We start from the raw sequence: 19,221 nt of genomic DNA on the forward strand, positions 1-19,221 counted from the left end.
TTCCCACTGAGACGACCAGAATTTTGAAGTACTCTTAAGATTACAGGTGCAGTCCTTAGGGTTAGGGTACAGTTCGTAACTAAAAGATGCAAACAGAATTCGAGCTTTTCCAGTATGAATGGCACACAAAAAGAATCCCTTCGTTCAACAATTTCCACCTTATTCAATGCAATTCTATGTCTTCTGTTCCTTTCCTACTCCTTTCTCACAAACTCTTACCCTTTATCTTTCATTTTCACCTCTGCTCACCAGAATTTTTTCTGCCATCTGTTGAATCTGTTGAGATTTAGTCTGAATATCTTCCTTTAGACGGTTTTCTCTTCGTTCCACAGTCTCTAATCTCTTCACTTGATTCTCCAGAGAATGGCGCCGTTCCTGCAGAACAATTACTAAATGCTACTTAGGCTAACCAACACTGCATTGGCACAAAGCAATGAGCAGTTTTTGGAAGAACAGCTGAAGCTGACTGTATGATTGTCTTTTATATTTGAAATCCTCATCATGTCTCAAATCCCTTATCCCAATTACAAGTCTTTACTGCTCCTCACTGAAAATAACATCAGATTCCCTGTAAGCTTTCTTCTAATAAATAGATTGTAGTTTTAATTAATATACATAATAGACTAAAATAGATTGATGTCTAACAATACTTTCTTATGAAGACTTACTACAGGAATACAAGCTGTTCACAGTCATCCAGATGAGGGTTCCTGAACTGAGACGCATCCCAATAACTACCTTACACTAGGCAGACCTTTTTCACTCACCTCTGCTTCAAGCAGTTTCTTCTTCATGCTTTCATTAGAATCTTCCCTATTTTGAAGTTTCTCTAACTCCTTCTCAGCCCTCTCCTTAGCTTGACGGATATTCTGAAGCAGTTCAGTCGCCTCTGAGCTAGCCTTCACAGCCTAAGTCCAAAGGAAAAGAACAGTACTGTAAGAAAAACATACACATAAGAACTCTTGCTGTGTCAAAGCTCATAATGCCACAATGGTCAACACTCAGATCTTTCACTTAGCAGTCTAAAAGTAAGATAGTGTACAAACGTGCTCAGGACCCCAACTTTTGTTACTTAAGTCTTTTCTTTTTCACACACACACACACACACACACAAAACAAAAAACTGAAAATTCAGGAGCTCTACACATTTGTATTGCTGTACTGCAAGTTTCTAGTTGTCTCTATGTACTTAGCAGCCCATCCTGAAGTTCACTTCAAGTTTTTGGAAAAGGCTGACAGAATACTCTTGCTAAAACACTAGGAGAATGACCTGTTGGCCTATGGACAATTCCTTAGAATTACTGAAAAGAGAAAAGCAGGGTAAAGTGTGACTTTTTTTGAAATTTTGTATGTAATATTTCTAAATAGTTTTGGCTTTCTATCCATATTCCACACCACTAACCCTCAAAAAAAGCCCTTTCTGAGCAAGTGTCAAGTTTGAAAAGCTCTGTCAGTGGATTACCACAATGATCCTTTCTTCTCTGGTAAAAGACACCCCCCAAAAGTGTATCATCTAGAATAAAAGTTCTCATGCTGTTCTTAGAGTGCCTGATTGACCACACCACAATCATTAGCTGCTTCCTTTAGCTTACTTTGCTAAGGTATTTTATTTTGTTGTGAAGCCTTAGCATTCAATTTTTTTACGGAATGTAAAATAATGTGAGTAACTGAACTGGAAGGTGATTTTGTAATTAAGACAGAGTACACTGGGAGACTGAGCCAAATTGAACACATATTTTATAGTGAGTTAAAAGGATCTGAAACCCTTGGCTTCAGAAACAAGAGATCACTAATTCACTGCATGCAGCATACAGCATACCCAAACTGGCCTTTCAAATCAGAATTTCTCTACACTACTCCAGTTCTGACTCAGCTCTATTTGTAAAAATAAACTCTGTTGACATGTCTCAAGAGCCCAAAGCATAGTGAAAACAACAAGGATTTCAGATATCAGCTTCCTCCCCCTTTTCCTTATCATCCCCCATGCTATGACTAACTCTATTTCTGAGGATAAAACAAAATGCATCCCTCCTCTGCATTAAGTTTTCACTGGAAAATCTCGTGGAAAATTCGCTTTCACCACCCAGACATTACCTTTGTCAGCTTTTCCTGTAGCTCCTGGATTTTGGCTTGCTGCTCTGTATTGATCTACAGTTAAATAGAAAGATGGGGAGGGATGAAAAAAAGAGTGGTAAAACTGAAATCGAGAGAAGGCTCTCTACTTATGATACCATGTTTATTTTAATTCACTTCCTAAAAATCTTTATTTCTCCCTGTAAATCTCAATGCCACAAAATGCCCCAGGGCAAATCCATTCCCATTTTACTCAGTTCTGGTTGATTTCATATTTGGTCACCAAGTAGATTGATCAGTATGACAGAGCAATACTCAGAATTATTTTTATTTTTCATTTGCTGTTCTTTACTCATGAACAAAACCTTCATGTATCAATAACCTAATTCCCAATTCAGATAAAACATAAATGGCTGTCTTTGCCTAGCATCAGAGCACAAACAATTAAGAACAAGATGCCAGAGTACAGCTTTGTATGGAATAAAAAAGAAAAGTGATTCACACCATGAAAACAAAAGGGGGGAGGGGGTGGAGAGGTGGGAAAGGGTGGTAAGGTGGTGAGAAGAGGGGGAGGATGTGAATCTCTGCCTGCCATTGAGTAACCAAAGACAGTCTTAGTTTTTGTGCATAATATGAAAGACCCAGGAAGCAAACCCCACTACATTAAAGTAACATACCTTCTCTAATTTGCAATACAATTCTCCTGCTTCGCTTTTTCCTTGATCTTTAACCTGTAACTTAAATACAAAATATATAAAATCCTCAGGAAGAGTTGCAGCACACTGTTTTTCTACCCCTTTGTGTCATTTAAACAAAGTGTCATCTGTACACTTGGTGTAATTTAAACACAAGCAGTTACACAAAATATACATAACACAAAGATCTTCTGTATTAATTGTACAACGCTACACTAATCTTTACAGAACTTGCACACAACTTTTGTTTGTCTAAAACAGCACTAGAAATATAAGCAGTCATCAACTCCCCTCTCTCAAGAAGCCTTAAACTACCTTTTGCAATTTGTTGTGACATTCAGTAGCTTTACGTTTAAACTCTTCGGCGGCCATTCGGGACTCTCTCAACTCCGATTCATAAAGATCACTACGCCTGCGAGCTGAAATAAGATCCTCTTCCAATTGATTCATCATCAACCTCATTTCTTCCACTTGAGCTTGATATTCCTGCAGTTGTGGTGAAAGGGTAGGAAAAGGCATTACATTTTATAGGCAAGAGAGAAATATGTGGAGCAGCAGACCGCAGAACACCAACTGCAGGCAGGAAGTGCATTTAAAACATGTACAACAAAAGTGAAATATCAAATAAAACAGTGACAGCTAGATAGAATAAAATGTCCATGGCGTTCCTTCTTGTTTGAATCTTTCCATTTTCAAGCCAAAACCTCAGAAAAGTTAAATCACTACATTTTGAGAGTGGCTTTATTGCAGAAACACATACACACACACACATATCTATCTATCAATAGATAAAAACATCTACAGATAGATAAATCTACATACAGGCGATTCAAATTACTTACATTTCTGATCTCTGAAACAAAAATGTGCCTTTGAGATGATGTCTCTACTAAATGCACAGATACTCCTTCAAGACATATTTTCTCAGGCTGATAACATGATAATTACCACAGATCTGCACAGTTTGGGTAAAAGAAAGGAGAAGCAGAGGGATAGTGTAGTGCTGTGGCTCCTGGCCATCCCTTATTTTCTCTCAACAAAGTCAAAGAGGAATGTATTGTTCTGTACAGGATACAACCTGGATAATATTGATTTAGAAGAACTTTCAACCCCTCTCCCTCCCTCCACACACATTTCCCATAAAAGATATTTGTCTATACAGACATTCCCCATGCAGAATATTGCAATAAATAAAGAACATTAAGGTAAGAAAGTGTGTGGAAAACAAGAACATTTGAATTGACTACCTCAGCGGAGACTGGGTACTCATACTGACACTAGCTCATGAGACTGCTTCAGATTTCTTCATTGGGAAAACATGAATTATGTTTATTTAGCATTATTAGTCCTGTAAGTATACATTTTTATAAAAGTAAACAGAAGTATTTATTATGAAGCTAAGAACAAGTATAAAAAATGCACATCAGGAGCTGTGCTAAAGGTCTTGAAGGACTGACAATGGGGGAGTCCATTTTTCTTTGCATTCTAGTATCTTACAAAACTCCTGACTGCCCCCATATTCAAAAGACTAACCATCTCATGACAAACTCAGGTTTGTCATCACTCCTTCCAGACAGCCAGCTGTCCTCAGTTAGACAAGTGACTGAACACAACCCTAATGTCAGCCTGTAATTCGCTGCAACACTGAGACCTTATGCTGCTGTTTAAAGAAGCTGAGACTAACAAATAGCTTTGCTGTCCGTTACAGGGTAGATGTAGATATGGTAGAATGGCTCTTTGGGTTGCAATCCCCAAAGTGACTCTCCAGTTCACAAGGCAGACAGATTCTCACTCCCTCCAGTCACTCCCTCTCTATGGATGATTCTGTTTTCTTGCTGGAAGGAAGCAGAGCCTTTTAATAATATGTGAACAAAAAATGCACTAGCTCAAGTATTTGTTTCACAAATACACTGATGAATGAAAAAGGGAGAGTAGTTTGAAGAAACGTGGTTTGTTCAGAAATCATAATTCATAAGAATCTTCCGAGAAGAGTCAACTTCAGAGAATTACAGGTATGACTACAGTTGTCAGTGTGAAAATTAGTGTTTGGGAAGGGAGGAAAATGGGGAGGGAGAAGAGAAGAAAGAGGAGATAATTAGTAATATTTCATTTGTTTTCAAGGTCAAGTAAAAAAAAAACAAAACAGACTACATCACTCATGAAGACACCAAACGAGTCTGGAATATACATTGGGCACAGTTTAAAAATCATCAAGATGTATTTAAGCACATATTAATGGACAGGCAAAGCTTGGAGCATATACCTGAAGCAAACTAGGTCACAGTAGTTACATACAAATAAGTACACCTTTCTAAACACATGAAGAATCTGATGTGCTGCAAATTGATTCATTCATTTAGGCCTTCACCAAGTAATGACCAAGTAATGGGTCTCTAGTGGAGAAGAAAGGTGCAGCGAGGCTCTAAACCATCCTTTCAAACTCTAACGTGCTCGTGGAAAAGCTGCTTATTCAAATTACATTTGATTCAAATTACATTGGATGCCTGGACTCAATTAACACTGAGTTCAAACAAATACATTAAAAATAACACACACTAAAACAAAAACCAAAAAAACAACCTCCAACGCTCTTCAAGTACCACACGAAAGCAGAACCTGCTGTCTTGTCCTGAAAACACCAAATGCTTAATTACTGGTTTTGAAGATTCTAGTATGCTGTTAATTTTACTGACACTCTCTCTCAAGCTTGGGGTTTCCAACAGCAAAGCTCTAAAAGGACTCCCCCATTTCACCTCCAAGTTCCCACTGACTTAGAAACTGTGATCCATGTCTTCACTGGCTAAGTTCCACCTGCTGGCATGAGTAAGCAAAAACATCTCTGTGTATTTTATTGCAGTGTTCTTGCACACTGCTCCAGAAGACCCCCACAGATATGGAAGTCTACAACGTATTACAGATCCATTTGCTGACCTAAACAGCTTTTTTAGGTCACTGAATCTTCACAAGGCAAGTTAAAAGATTCTGAGACGAAATGTGTGATTGAAAAAATACTTGCATTATTTTTCCTCTGTTAAATGAGTCTGTACTGCTCAAGAATCTATTGATATTTATCTTCACAAAAAGCGTTCCACGTTTCAATATTTAAAGCAAGCTTGCTAATGAAGCATCAGAACATAGAGTAATGAGCTTTAGATCCCTTGTATTACATAAAAGAACCATCCAGAAAAATGCTGTAAAAGTCTTTGGAGGCCTGCTACATCTAGAGGGTTGGTTTTGCATTTCATAACTTTTTACGTAAGTGGCGCTTATATCTGGAGAATTATTACCAAGGTTTTTGGGCTTCCTTGCCTCAAACACTGTAAAATTAGTCTGCTAATGTGCTTTGAAGATGAAAATCATCAGATAATTGAAAGAATTGTTTGAACTCCATAACAAATTTCAATTTCTTTAATATAAAGTGTAGCTATTGATTCACAGAACTGAATGGGGCTCTTTCTTGTAGAATATTTTAAATCCTAGAAGTGTTCACATGTTTTTTATATACATATTTTTAATATATACATATATATTTTTTAATATATATTTTTTAAATTTAGAAATTTTCCTTATGAACAACACTATCCATTTTCAATCAATTTTTAATCAATTTTTAATCAAATTTCAACATTTTTCTGGTGGGAAAAATTATGAACACTTTGGCAAATGGATGAAATAGGAAAAGCCCAGTTAGGGACTATAGGTTCTATTTTGATATACAGATGAGGACATTTTAAAAATGGCCAAATAAGAAAAAAAAAAAATAATAACAGTTCAAAAACAAAGGCTAGTTCAGTTCTTTCCAAGGTTAAGATTCACAAGGATGTTTAGAAATCTTTACAGCTTGAACATTTTAAATGGACAGTTCATTTCTAATGCAGCGCATTACTAACGCATTTCAACTTCCTGCTAAGCTGGCTTTACAAAGTACCTTCAGGATCAGGAAAATAAAACCTGGAAGTTTGGAGCTTGTGCTTAGTTACATCACTTCTCATTTTGTTTAGAAAGCCACGTGGAAGCACACAGACTGGAAGTTACCACAGTGTACAAACACAAAAGGAAACCTGGCAACAGAGCTAGAATATGCCAAAGGATGCATGTTTGTAGGTAGCCACTCTACTACCCACAGAAGCAGATATACCTGTTCTTTGATCTCTTGCAGTTTTCGGCTCTGCTCTCTGATATCATGAAGTAGCTGTAGTGCCTTATCATCTTCCTGAGACACCTCCATCCGTGCCTGCTCCAGGCTTCGCTTTAAGCTCTGCAGAAAGTGAAACGTTCAAAATACAGTCTTTGTTTTTTTTCAGGTGGTTGTATAATAAAGATCGTTAACTATGCAAATTCTTCCTTGACTGTAGCGAAGCATCAGAAGAAAACCAAGGCACCAATGAAGGAACCATTAAAAAAAATACATCATGACTAGGGTCTTTTATCTGTATGGAACCAGCCCACTTTACAAATAACATTTACTACGCTGAAATCACAGTTCAAACCTCCACTTCCTCACATCAGCCTTGGAGACAAAAAACAGAGATCACAAAAGGCATCTATTATTGACAGCATTTATCCATTTTTTATCTAGTACTATTAATTCACAACCTAGATACAATCCTTCATCTTCACACTACTAACAATCTCATTCATTTTTTCTTGTTGCTCTTAAGTGAGTTAAATCCTTTAATCATCATTAAACTTCTCCAAAGGACGGAACTGCTCCAGGTTCTCAACACATATTTTACCTGCAAATTTCAACAGACCAGTAGTCCTCCTACCAACTCTGTAGGAATCTTCACCAGAAAGAAGCAAACAGTATTTATTTAGCTGCTAGAAACCAGTATAGGAAAAAATCACTCTGCTCTAAGACATGTTTTCCGACAAACAAACCTATCAGAAATGCTCCTCGGTTCCCTAAACCTGTTCATTATCTGGGTTGTTTTCCTTGCCAGGAGAGGAGAAACAGACTAATAACTTCAACTCAACACAAAGAATATTAACCAGGATGAAAGTACCTTCACTGGAGTCTTGCCAGGACAACGGGGCAGACATTCCTACTCTCATGAAAAGCGCCAAATGATCTTTGAAGACGTGGTTTTAAGACCTCATTTTTATATTCTATCTGAAAAATAGCAGCTCTCCCAGCATCATCCCTGACATTTTGCTGGGGAACTTGATCTGTCTGAACTCCGAGTACCACAGATTCAGGCAACAACATCATTGTTTCCTAATCATCTTATTTGTCCTTGAAGACCTCTGATTAGGCCCTCATTCTCTTCTGGATGAGAAACCAAACTCAAGGTCATTCCAGCACAGCTAGTAATACAAATATATATATATATATATATGTATATCAGAAAGACCAGAAGAGTAGTTATTTCTATGTGTTTTAAGTACATGAACACAAAGTTTGAATAGAATTATCAAACAAGCCTCTGCAAACAATTCAGTGCTCCATTTACAACAGAGAGCCTCTCACATATTATCTTCCCTCCATCAAGTACACTACTGAAACCACGATGGAAGAGAAGACCACCAGATTTCAGGCCTTCAGAGGGGAAAGGACTGGGATAAGGGCTCACACTGCATTCTGTGATATAGGTGGCCAGGTCCTGCTCCAGGAGGGATCGCTGGGTCTCAGAGGCTTTCAGTTCCACCTCCTTTTGGCTAAGTACAGCCTCCACCTCTGACACTCTCCGGTGCAACCGCGTCATTTCCTGCTCCATCTGCAATAAATATCAAGAGGTTATAAAGGGGGGCTTCAAAAGCTTTGTTAACTGCTACTTTCAGAGCTCTGTTTGAGAAGAATTTGCCTCCAAGAGACTTCTATGCTATATTGCTCCAAAAGGTGTTTAAATTCCGATACCATTGTCTCTGCTCCAGGAATGCACAGTTCTTCTTAAGGACAAGTAGTAAGTCTAAGTCACCCCATTCATTCAAGCTGATTGTTCATATTCAGTCATTCTTCGAACACCAGTTAGCAAAGAAGCCACAATCATTTTTCACCTGACTTGCAGAGAAGGTTCACTTTAACCTTATCCCAAATCCATGCTGGATCAGGAGATGGTTTCCCCCCATCTCCTTGTCAGGAAGAAATGGTCAAATCCAGAACAGAGCAAGGAGAAAAGTAATCGAATTCTCATAAAAGTCTCAATCAAGCAGTGAGCTTTAAAAGACTCCACCAGGTTCCCTTTATTGGAGCACAGCAACTGTTACAAGATGTTCACCATAACCAGTGACACGACAGTAGTTATGTAAGCAGAAGCTGATGAGCTAGGAACAGAGAACCTCAGAACAGTGCTGCTGTAATTGTGCATATGACGAAGACAAGGCAAGGCCTGCAGGAAGAAGCAGTCGTCTATGTCACGCTGAGAAAAGGACTGTTTAAAATCCAGAGCCGCCTCTTGTTATGATAAAAGTATCTACAGCAGCAGCATGGCCTAAATTCATCTCCCTTTGTATTGGACAGGAAGCCACCTCACTGAAGGAAAAGCACTTTGCCCACCACGAATCTGGATGATCAGCAGCATCTGACAGATCCCTGGACACACAGTGGTTGCAGATTCCTTGAGCAATGGAGACGGCCAACTGCATAAATAAATACCTTGTGACACTTGTCCTGGGCGTCTTGGAGTTCTTTACTCTTGAGAAGGAGTTTCTTTTCCATGGAGCTGACCTTTGCTGGAGAATCCACACTTGAAAGCACGGATCTAAAAGAGCAAAGCCAAAGAGCACATGAATACAGACAACAGGTACAGAAACCTGTGCTTACACAGCCTTGGTGAAGTCACTGGGCACTTACACCACACTTACAAGAGAAGAAAACACAGAAGAAGCAACCACAGGCTTACAGCTGTCATTTTAATTCAAACATACCATTAAACTTGATGACACTATATCCAAGCTAAATCATCCATGTACTTCTGGCTCGTATTTTCCATCAGTGCTAAACAATAAACCTGAGCAGTGCTTTTGCCTAACTCTTGTACAGATTTGTAGGTGCAACCAAAACAAAACATAAAGTCAATGTAACCATTTGGAAAGAATAACACACAGAGTATTGCTCTTCTTTTGAACATTACTGTTAAACACAATTTAAAACTATAATCAAACTACTAGAGCCCTAAAAATATCAATATGTCATAATCTGCACCATGAGAATTTCTTCCCTTAATTACCCTCTGTGAAACAAAATTGAACTAAAACTTTCTCAACATAATCCATATTATCCCCACAGTTCCACTTTGCAGCACTTCCCTCACCCCCATGAGACACAATTTAACTCTACTATTCCAAACAATCTGGCATCAGAAAACTAGGAAAAAAAAAATACTGGTTAGTCTAAAACCATTCTAGAAGAGAAAAGGAAGGCAGTCAATGTCCAGTTGCATATTTGCTGTGCTTTGCAGTCTGTATGTAATTTTCAATGCAAAAATTAAGTGCATGCATCAAAACATAATTTAAAAGTGTTATACTCCCTTGCATAAAATGATTCAAACTCGATATTTAAGCAGTTAACAGCGTAATCTGTGTTAACTGATAGATGAAAACACACCAATACAATGAAGGTGCTGATGAAAGATCACACAGTCTGCCTGCATTGCTTCCTGCTTCTCCTGGCCACAGCTTGGTATGCAGCCAGTTATCCCTATGGAGAAGAATACGCTTTGAGCAGCTCTCTGCATATAGCCATACACCCACACACAGCAGCAGTCTCTTCTTAACACCGAGGAAAGTTTGATTCCATCACCACCATTTTCTGAGAAAAAGCTACTCCTAAATCCAAACATGTATGCAGGATAGTCACAAAAAAAAAAAACCCAACAGATCTTTTTGAAAATGGTGCAGCAAAACGTACATGTCAAAATAGGTCTTCAAAACCACCCCCTTAACACTCATTAGGAAATACAGTCTGAATATTAGCAGGTAAGTACAGCAAAATGCACCAATTCTATCTGCTAATATTACTCTTTTTTTTTTTCTTTCCCAGAAATGTAGTGTGGAAAACTCAGAAGACAAATTCTGCATGTCAACAATACAGATACAGTCAGACTTAATGAAAAGCAAATGTAAAATGAACGCTTTCTTAAAGTGAATGCTTTAGTTCTGCTGCAGTCAACAGATCCATCAGATTATTGTATTTAAAAAAAATCAATTTATAAAGCATGGCTATACTCCTACAGAGAAAAAGCAACCATCTGAGAAAGATGCATATGAAATCCCTTAACAGCTGGGTGTACAAACAAGGCTAAAAATGAGTAGTTGAGAAAAGCTGTCTAAAAATACAAATTAAAACTCGCATTATCTAAAAAAGACACTAAGGAATGTGCTTAAAAATGTAAATAAAATCTATGTAAATAGCTGCAAATGTGTACTAAGCCTGGAAATCTTTTGATAATTAGAAGTTAGTTTATAGGCCGGAGCTGAACTGACTAAAGCAAATTTTGTTTCGCCACCACCTTTGGATTTTTATTCTTTTCAAACTTGAGATATTACCTAACAAATCTCTACTGAGTTCTCAAGGAACTGATTTTACATGCTGCTTCTATTTCGCCTCCTGAAAGGGGACCATTTTATTTGTTATTTTTGCTTGTTTATTTGTTAGTAAAACAATGAGAGCGTAATGCTACAGACACCATTATGCATTTCAGAAATCATTCCTAACAAGTCACCATACAGCATCTTTGTGCACTGCACCCCAGGAAGCAACAGGGCAGATTCAGGCAAGATCCAGAGCTTGGACACATTTTCCAGTCAGGAGTGACAGAGTGGGACAGAACAAGGGAGACTCGCACTGACAAAAGTTCGAATTTCATTCAGTAACTCTAGGGGGAGCTGCTCCTCAGGGCTGGTGTCAGTTTAGAAAGGAAAGAGATGGATACAGACTAGAACTACAATTTCTCTTTCTCATCCCTGTCCAGACAGAGTAAGAAAATCCCTTAAAAATACCTGTCCTTGTGACATGATGATTTTCATGGAAACAAGTGCATCTTATCCCCAAACAAAGCTGGTTTCAGCCTGCACTGGACGCATGGCTTTTAAGAGGTATCCTCTCCCAGGAATGCTTTCCTTTGTATAATCTATTTGGAACAACTTCATGAACATCCATACAACCTTAAAAGTATCAGAAAAGGAGCAGAGAGAGGAAATGAAGAGAAATGGAACAGTGACTAATCTAATAAGCCTTGTCATGGTGATATAAGCTCTCAACACAGCATGACAAGGTGGAAAATGCCCACCTTGCTGGTGCACTTAGGTTTTTGCTCACTCAGCATCAACTCAGAAACGAAACACGAAGTTCAACATCAAAAAAACAGGTTGCAAAGCTGTCATCTAGGATGGTGCCACCTCAGAGTATTTCATTTACTTAATTGCTACATCTGGAGCTCTCCTTTTAGTACAACAGAGCATATTCTGCTGCTTCCTCTGAAGTGTAAAAAAGAGATTGATAAAAGGGAACCAGCATACATCAACAAGAAAACTCCAACTGAAAATGGGGGGAAAAAACCAAAACCCCTCAAAGTCTATAGTACTAAGTGCTGATAGCACCAGCTGTGCCAACTTACTTTCAAAGGAAGCACTACCCACACGTCTAAGAAAAAAACCAAACAAGTTAACTTACAGCTAGATACAGATTATTGAGTGATTTCACAGCTAGATCAGCAACAGCCTCAACCAGCAGCACCATCAGAAATGGTGCTAGTTGTATAAAAGCTCCTTCACTCTCAACATGGCTGAGAAGAAAAAAGAATCAGCATGGGAGAAACTAGAGGATCATTCTGCAGCATAGAACTCATATTCCAACCTCTCTTGCACACCGTAATTCTCACCTTCCTTTGTCCCTTTACGCCACTCTCACACTCCCAGCTCACCTGTGCTTCTTCCTTCTCATAACAACTGACACCATCTGTCCTAATCCTGCCCCCAGCACAGCACGCCTGGAACTCATCCCCCGTCCCTCATGCTCTATTCTTTTTAGCATGATACTCATCTGTACTTTCCGCCCCCTCGTAAATGCTTGCTCAGGCCTAAAAAAAACAACCAAAAACAAACAGTGATACCATCAATCTGTGAATAGAGCTAGCTGAAGCAAGGCATATTTTTGGTATGTTCATCCTCTGTTTCCTCTTTATCTTTGGTAAAATTGCTCACCAGAACCCTAGAAACTGTGGGGCAAAAGTAGTGTTCTCTTCTCTTGGAGGAAGGGCTCCATTTTAACTCTCAGTATTTGATAATGACAATCACCAGTCAACATCACATTTTAAATAAAAAATTTTTAAAATCACTTTTCTACAGCAAGGAACTGTAGATCGTCCAGCACAGCCTTACAGACCCTTACAAGAATTACTAGGATTCCACTTGTTCCATTCTGGAAGATGATTTAAAGAATAAAAGCCCTAATCAGCCACTGAGATTGGGTTATAGCCCCACCATCAGCCTTGCCTGTGAACACCTCTGGGTTCTGATTTAGCAATTATTCTGCATTAACCTAATTTCTGTATCATAAAGAATTGAGCCCCTTCAGCTCTTTACTCCAAATCAAGAGAGAACAGAGTCAGGCAAAAATTTACATCATAAACTATTTGCTTTACTGGGGTTTTTCACTGCATATTTGGTTAGCCCTGAATCTATAATGTGTTTAATCTTACGCCTTAGGGCTTCTGCTAGTCACCTGCAGGGGACAAGAGTAATTTTCTTTTACTGCTTGATGAGTTATTCTAGCATCTAAGGGTTTTTCTCACTTGTTCTGAGCACTGAAGATGAGCCATGCTCGGGGACAGGAAGTAAGGTGGTTTTGGCTTTTAATGGAATTGAACTCTCAGTTGCCTGTTGTCTTGTCACAGCCACGTGCTTGTGGCAAAACCAGCAGCCAGACTTGCTGTCAAATGAGCATTTTTCCTCCAGATCCAGAATGCAGAGGCCATGATGGGAGCAGTTAGTTGGTCCTTCTCTGCAGCCTGCTCCCCCTTCCTAGGAGACTTATTTAATAAACACTCTGTCAGTACAGGAACTTATGACATAAGCAATGCCCTTGATTTCTCCTGACTGCTTCTTATAACACATTACCTGCCATGCCTTCCGTTCTTCTGTTTGATCTCACATTATTCCCAAAATTCATGGTATGGGACAATGTAAATAGTATTTTAATTCAACAAACCACTCTAAACGACACACTGACAAGGTAATTTCTGGCAACAGGTCCAAGTGACTTAAGTGAACCCTTCAGACCCCGAGTGGTTACAAGAAAGAAGAGAATGGGAAAACTTTTCATCCTTCTTCTGTCCAATTTCCTTTAAAGTAATTGAAATTCCCAACTCACGTTAGATGGCTTCTCACCATTCAACAAACTGGGTCCAGACTTTAACCCTAAACTTTGTGGCTTGACAGACCTCAAATTATAAGCAAGGAAAGTTTCAAGGTCCTTTTTAATGACACTCTGCAGTTGCCTGGCCTGACTGTGAGCAGCACTAGAGGCACTGGCTATCATGCTGCAGACACAGGAAAACAGATCTACATTGCTTAGCAACCATAAGGGATGGACTTTCCAAAGAAAGGTTTTAAGAAGAAAAACTCCGCGCTGATAAACTTGATGACTTTGGACTTTCAAGAGAAAGCAATCCAAGACTCACAACAGATAAGCCTGCACTTCATTTACTGCTCTGTTCCCCATCTAGATATTGATATTCATAGTAGAATGGACAGAAACAGTACTTTATTTCCTCACTAAAGCACATTCTGTGCAATATTTAATAAGAAAGAAGTTTATATCCCAATGTTGCAGTGATATTGAGAATAAACTAACCACTGCATTATTTTAATGCAGACATTATTAAGCCTCCATTCTCTTGGCTATATTTAAATTGCCTTCATAGAACAAAAGGCAAGTATTTATTTACTCTTAAAAATATCAGAGTGCATGTAACAAGACTTTAAAAAACAACAGAAAGAACAGAAACCACTAGATTCTGCTTACATACGAGTCATTTTGGTGAAAATTAGGTACGTGATGCCTTTCTACTCCAGCTGAGGAAAGTCCAGGCCACAAGAAAAAAATTCTACTTCAGGCATAAAGAACGCATTAACATCTACATTCTTTTGCTGTAGCCCTTCTCAGCTATTGCCAAAATCCAAACAGTGCTTCAATATACACCTTCGGTATTCAGTCCCCCAAGAAAGTGCATCAGTGCAGCATCTGCATTACTATTAAGCCTCCAGCCACCAGCACAGTTGTATCACTGCTCATTAGACTTTATCTCAAGCTGCTGCCCATCTAGTCCTGGACCCTCTGTCACAGATGCATTTTTACCATGTGTGTCCACTGTTGAACCTCTTCTAACTGTTACATGAATGGCCATCTAGCTTTGACAGATAGACTACAGAGCCATTCAGGCAGAAAAGATAACAGTGAAAGTTATGTCACTTATAAATCAAGATAGGTTTTAACCCCAGGTTTCCACAGATACAACTTTCCATTATTCTGATTCTGCTGACAATATTAGATCATTTCAACAAAACTGTAGTTTCCTGGTTGTTATGTGCTCTCCTTTTCTTCCTCTTCTGTCATAAAAGCAAGTGCACTGAGGAACACAGTCAAAGCCTTCCTTTTTATTACTGGCATAACCATCATATAACCTTGATTCACGGTGTGGGCAAGATCAAAGATGTCAACAGTGTCACCAGATCTGGTTGCACGCTTCCCGCAGAGGAACTTTCATAATCAATAGACAGAAAAATGAAAACTTGATTAAGACAGATTGACAATTAAGCCCCTTCTGGGAACTAACTAGCAGCAACAAACGGTGGTTGACATGAAAACACAGCACAGTGCTTCAGTGCATTGAGTCAGTATCCCAGCTCAAGCCATTGCGTTCCTGAAGGCCTCCTGATACTGAGGTAAGGACTTCTCAACTTAACATTCTGCACTAGTACTTTTTCCAATAGCTCTATCATCAGGAATTAACCACCTAACACAGCAAATGGTTAATATTGTACTATTTACATTCTTCTTTTTCCTGACTCCATTCCCTCTGAAATCACATTTCCTTACAACTGAAAAGCCTTTTTTCTAGATTTTCACCTTTCTCCACAAAGACATACCATGCATACTTCACCTGAACCTCCAGTCTCCTAGCACACAACACAGCAATGTCCAGCCTTCACATTTAACTCAACCCAGCAGCACAGTCAGCTGCCGTCAAGCTCCTTCCCTCGGTCCCCAACCTAGCACTGCATATTCCCAGATCAGTGCAGCTCCATTTCTGTGGATCACCAATTCAGCCTAACACATCCCCAGCACTGTGGTGTTCACTCTCTAGCCCATTAAAATGCCCTCCCCGCTTTTCCATCTCTGAACTCCTTAGAATTTTCCTTCTTTCTGTGGTCTGCAGTACCAAAAATGCAATCACCTACTGCTCGCTGGTTAACAGCAGTAACTAATTCAAAGTATCTGAACAACAATTTTAATTACAACTGGTTTAGAATCGATCCTCTGATCCCCTTCTCTCTCACCCCAAAAATCACAGAACGCTAGGACATGCACCAGCCTCAGCAGCAACAGATAAAGCCAGAATCTGGCAGCTTCCCTAACACACAGTGCAGGCCAGTTAAAACAGCTTTTTTCCCCACACGTACATCATTCTTCACTGTAACAAACCTTCATGTTTTTTTCAGTGGTCAGATCCACCTAGGCAATAATTTGTACTTACTCTGATCTGAGGGTCCCCAGTGCCTTGATGAATGAGAACCCTACAAAAGGCAAATCTTCACCCGAGAAACCTGCCGGGTTCAACTGCCGTGTAGAGGATAAAACCCCCGAATTCTTCTCTGGTTCATCAAAATTTGAGGTGTCATCATCAGACTTGAGAGTAGGAACGAAGGGGGGAGGAGCTGGTGAAAAAAGAAGGGATAAAAGACAAAATTCAGCTACAGTTCACTCTGCAACAGTCCCACTCATTCAGTGCTTGCAATGGCACTGCAGCTCCTGCTTTTAATCTTGCTAACACAAGCAGACTGAGCTGCTGCTCTCAAATCGTATTACAGCAACAAGAGATTAACCCTTCAGCTACCAACATGGCTACCACTCTGCAGGCAGAGTATCTCCCACACTGATTAAAAGGAGTTATAGGTAGGAGATTTTTCTTTTTTGTGTGTGTGGATTTATTTTTGTTTTCTGACCAGACACACAATGAATCAAATCAAAGCACGAGGCTAATAAAATCATCACCATAATACAGCTAAAGGTAATTCAATTCCGATTCATCTAGAAAATGTCTCCGACCTATCCAGTTAGTGAAGCCACTACGTGAGAATGCAGCCTGATTCTTTGCTAGTTAGCTAAGGGATAATATATCTACCCTTAATATTACCAAAAATCTGCCCAGCACGGGCTTCTAATCAATAGATAACTGGTCTTTCTCCCGGAAGGTTTTAATAAATTACAGCTACTGAAAGCGAACTGGTCTTCAGGACGAGAAGAAATACCAGCAAGATTTCATTTATCCAGAAGAGCTTGCTAAAGATCTGGAACTCTTGTTGGGACACCACTGCAGTCTGGCTCTGATACAATCAGCTCTGAAGAGAGGTATATATAGAAGGCATTACAGTCTATTTTTTACTATAATTTCTAAATTGGTACCACTTCAGTTGCTAAGCAGTTGTTTAATTTCAGCTGATTTTTTTAATGTTTACTTCAGTTTAATTAACCAACAGAATAAAAGCACGAGTTATTCTCAATGATGTGCAGCACCCCAGCTACCTGCTGGCATGGCTATGTGTGTGAAGGGAATGAATGCAAAATCCTGCTGTGCAATTCCTACCTCCCTAAAGCACATTTTCTACCTTTTTTTTTTCCCCCTTCATCACTTGGATCCTCACTCACAGCAAATTTACTAATCTCCTTTTTCCTCTATGAAGGAGACAGCTCTTCAGTCTGTAACTAGAACACAGCCCATTGTCACAAGCTGATGGAAGTGTAGTGTGCTAAAACCGTTACCATGGAGCCAGTATAGATCTCCTGTAGCTGAGGGGCTGATGAGAATTGAAGAACCAGGAACAAACATTACAACCCCTGCAGTGCAGGCTCCCTGCTCCTCACTCTCTGCATGCTCGAGTTTAACCCTACCTGCTTGCATTCGTGACAGATGCTGATGCTTATCTGACTGACACAGGCAGAATGAGTCATGGCTGGAGCTTGCTAGCTCCCTCTAGGTTGCCAAGCCTTTCACAGCCTGCTTTTTAACTCTTAATTCTCTAGACAAACCCATGCTTAAACTACCCACCAGAACAGCATCGATAGCCAAAAAACGTCCCTGTAAAGCATCAAATCACAGCTGCACACGCATGCTTTGTTAGCAGCTCTCCGAGGAGCCATTCTGACACTGCTGCCAAGCAGGGACGAGGAAAGAAATTCCATGGAGCAGATTGAATGCTGCTCACGTACAGCAGTTCCAAGTACATTGGAATGAGACAAATGGGAAAATACACAAATTAAAATGGGTCAGTAATAAGCAATTTTACCTACTGGTTTCATACATTAAAGTTTCTGTCAATATTATGCTTTCATTATTAAGTTCTGCTGTTATAATGCATATTTAGATCCAATATAATACTGACATCTATACATTGTAAACATAATTTTGGAATACATACTTTTTATTAGGATCTGCACTTAAAAAAAAAATCCCTTACTGTCAAGATAGTGCCAAGCTATTCTTTATGTGTTCTTAAAAGATTAAAAACATGTAAGCAACAGAATGTTGTTCGTAAGTATTTCATCTTCAATGCAAAGATAACCCCCAAATTACTGGTAACTCATAGCAGAGGAAGGTAATTGCAGAAAATCAGTATTTTAGTTTAGCAGCTCTGCTTAAAGAACTTTGGGCATCCTCTTAACGGAAGGGGCTGCGGTGAGGTTTTTTATGTTGTCTTTGGAGGCAGATAAAGTTGATGAGGCAAAGTAGCAGAGCAAACAGCAAACTATTCACTTCGCTTGGGAAAGTCTAGGATCTTTCTTAAAGAGGTAACAAAAACCAACAGGGCCACCTTTGTCTGACATTGCATCACCCCTATTGTGTGTTCCTCAGAATCTGACAGTTAATTTCAGCTTTTAAAGAGAGATCTAGGGTCTTACTTTTCACTGGAAGTAAGCTAAGGAGCTCTATAGAGTCATCTTTAGACATGACCATTAAAAAGAAAATCTTTTACTCCTAACAAGAATTTCTAGCCAAACTACTTGCATAGAGAAAAATACACTTCAGAAATGCATATGATCAGCATGCACATAAAATGGTAAAACAGGCTAAGTGGAAATAAAGGCTGCAAAAATGAAAAACTGAATGCAAGACAAACCAAATCTTTGGGGCTGGCAGGAAATGAGTTTGAAGAGCAAAGTGGTTTACAGTTTCTTCAAACGTTCAATAGATGTGAACAAAGAAATTGTGAAAGCTGTTTGAAAAATACTGAA

General features: G+C 39.2%; 1 protein-coding gene across 1 annotated transcript in view; it reads right to left on the reverse strand.

Annotated features, from left to right (window-relative positions):
• The window catches only part of CIT (citron rho-interacting serine/threonine kinase), a 69,581-nt gene that overhangs the window by 37,073 nt on the left and 13,287 nt on the right, over positions 1-19,221 (reverse strand). Inside the window, exons 9-17 of the mRNA XM_042865722.1 lie at positions 16,466-16,646; positions 9,364-9,469; positions 8,342-8,485; positions 6,907-7,026; positions 3,084-3,254; positions 2,751-2,804; positions 2,095-2,148; positions 768-908; positions 250-375 (exon numbers count right to left, since the gene is read on the reverse strand). Of these exons, the coding sequence (XP_042721656.1) occupies positions 250-375; positions 768-908; positions 2,095-2,148; positions 2,751-2,804; positions 3,084-3,254; positions 6,907-7,026; positions 8,342-8,485; positions 9,364-9,469; positions 16,466-16,646 (1,097 nt within the window). The remainder of the gene's footprint in view (positions 1-249; positions 376-767; positions 909-2,094; positions 2,149-2,750; positions 2,805-3,083; positions 3,255-6,906; positions 7,027-8,341; positions 8,486-9,363; positions 9,470-16,465; positions 16,647-19,221) is intronic.

Source organism: Lagopus leucura, unplaced genomic scaffold (genome assembly GCF_019238085.1).
Source record: "Lagopus leucura isolate 7727_CA_CO unplaced genomic scaffold, USGS_WTPT01 Super-Scaffold_806, whole genome shotgun sequence".
Taxonomy (NCBI): domain Eukaryota; kingdom Metazoa; phylum Chordata; class Aves; order Galliformes; family Phasianidae; genus Lagopus; species Lagopus leucura.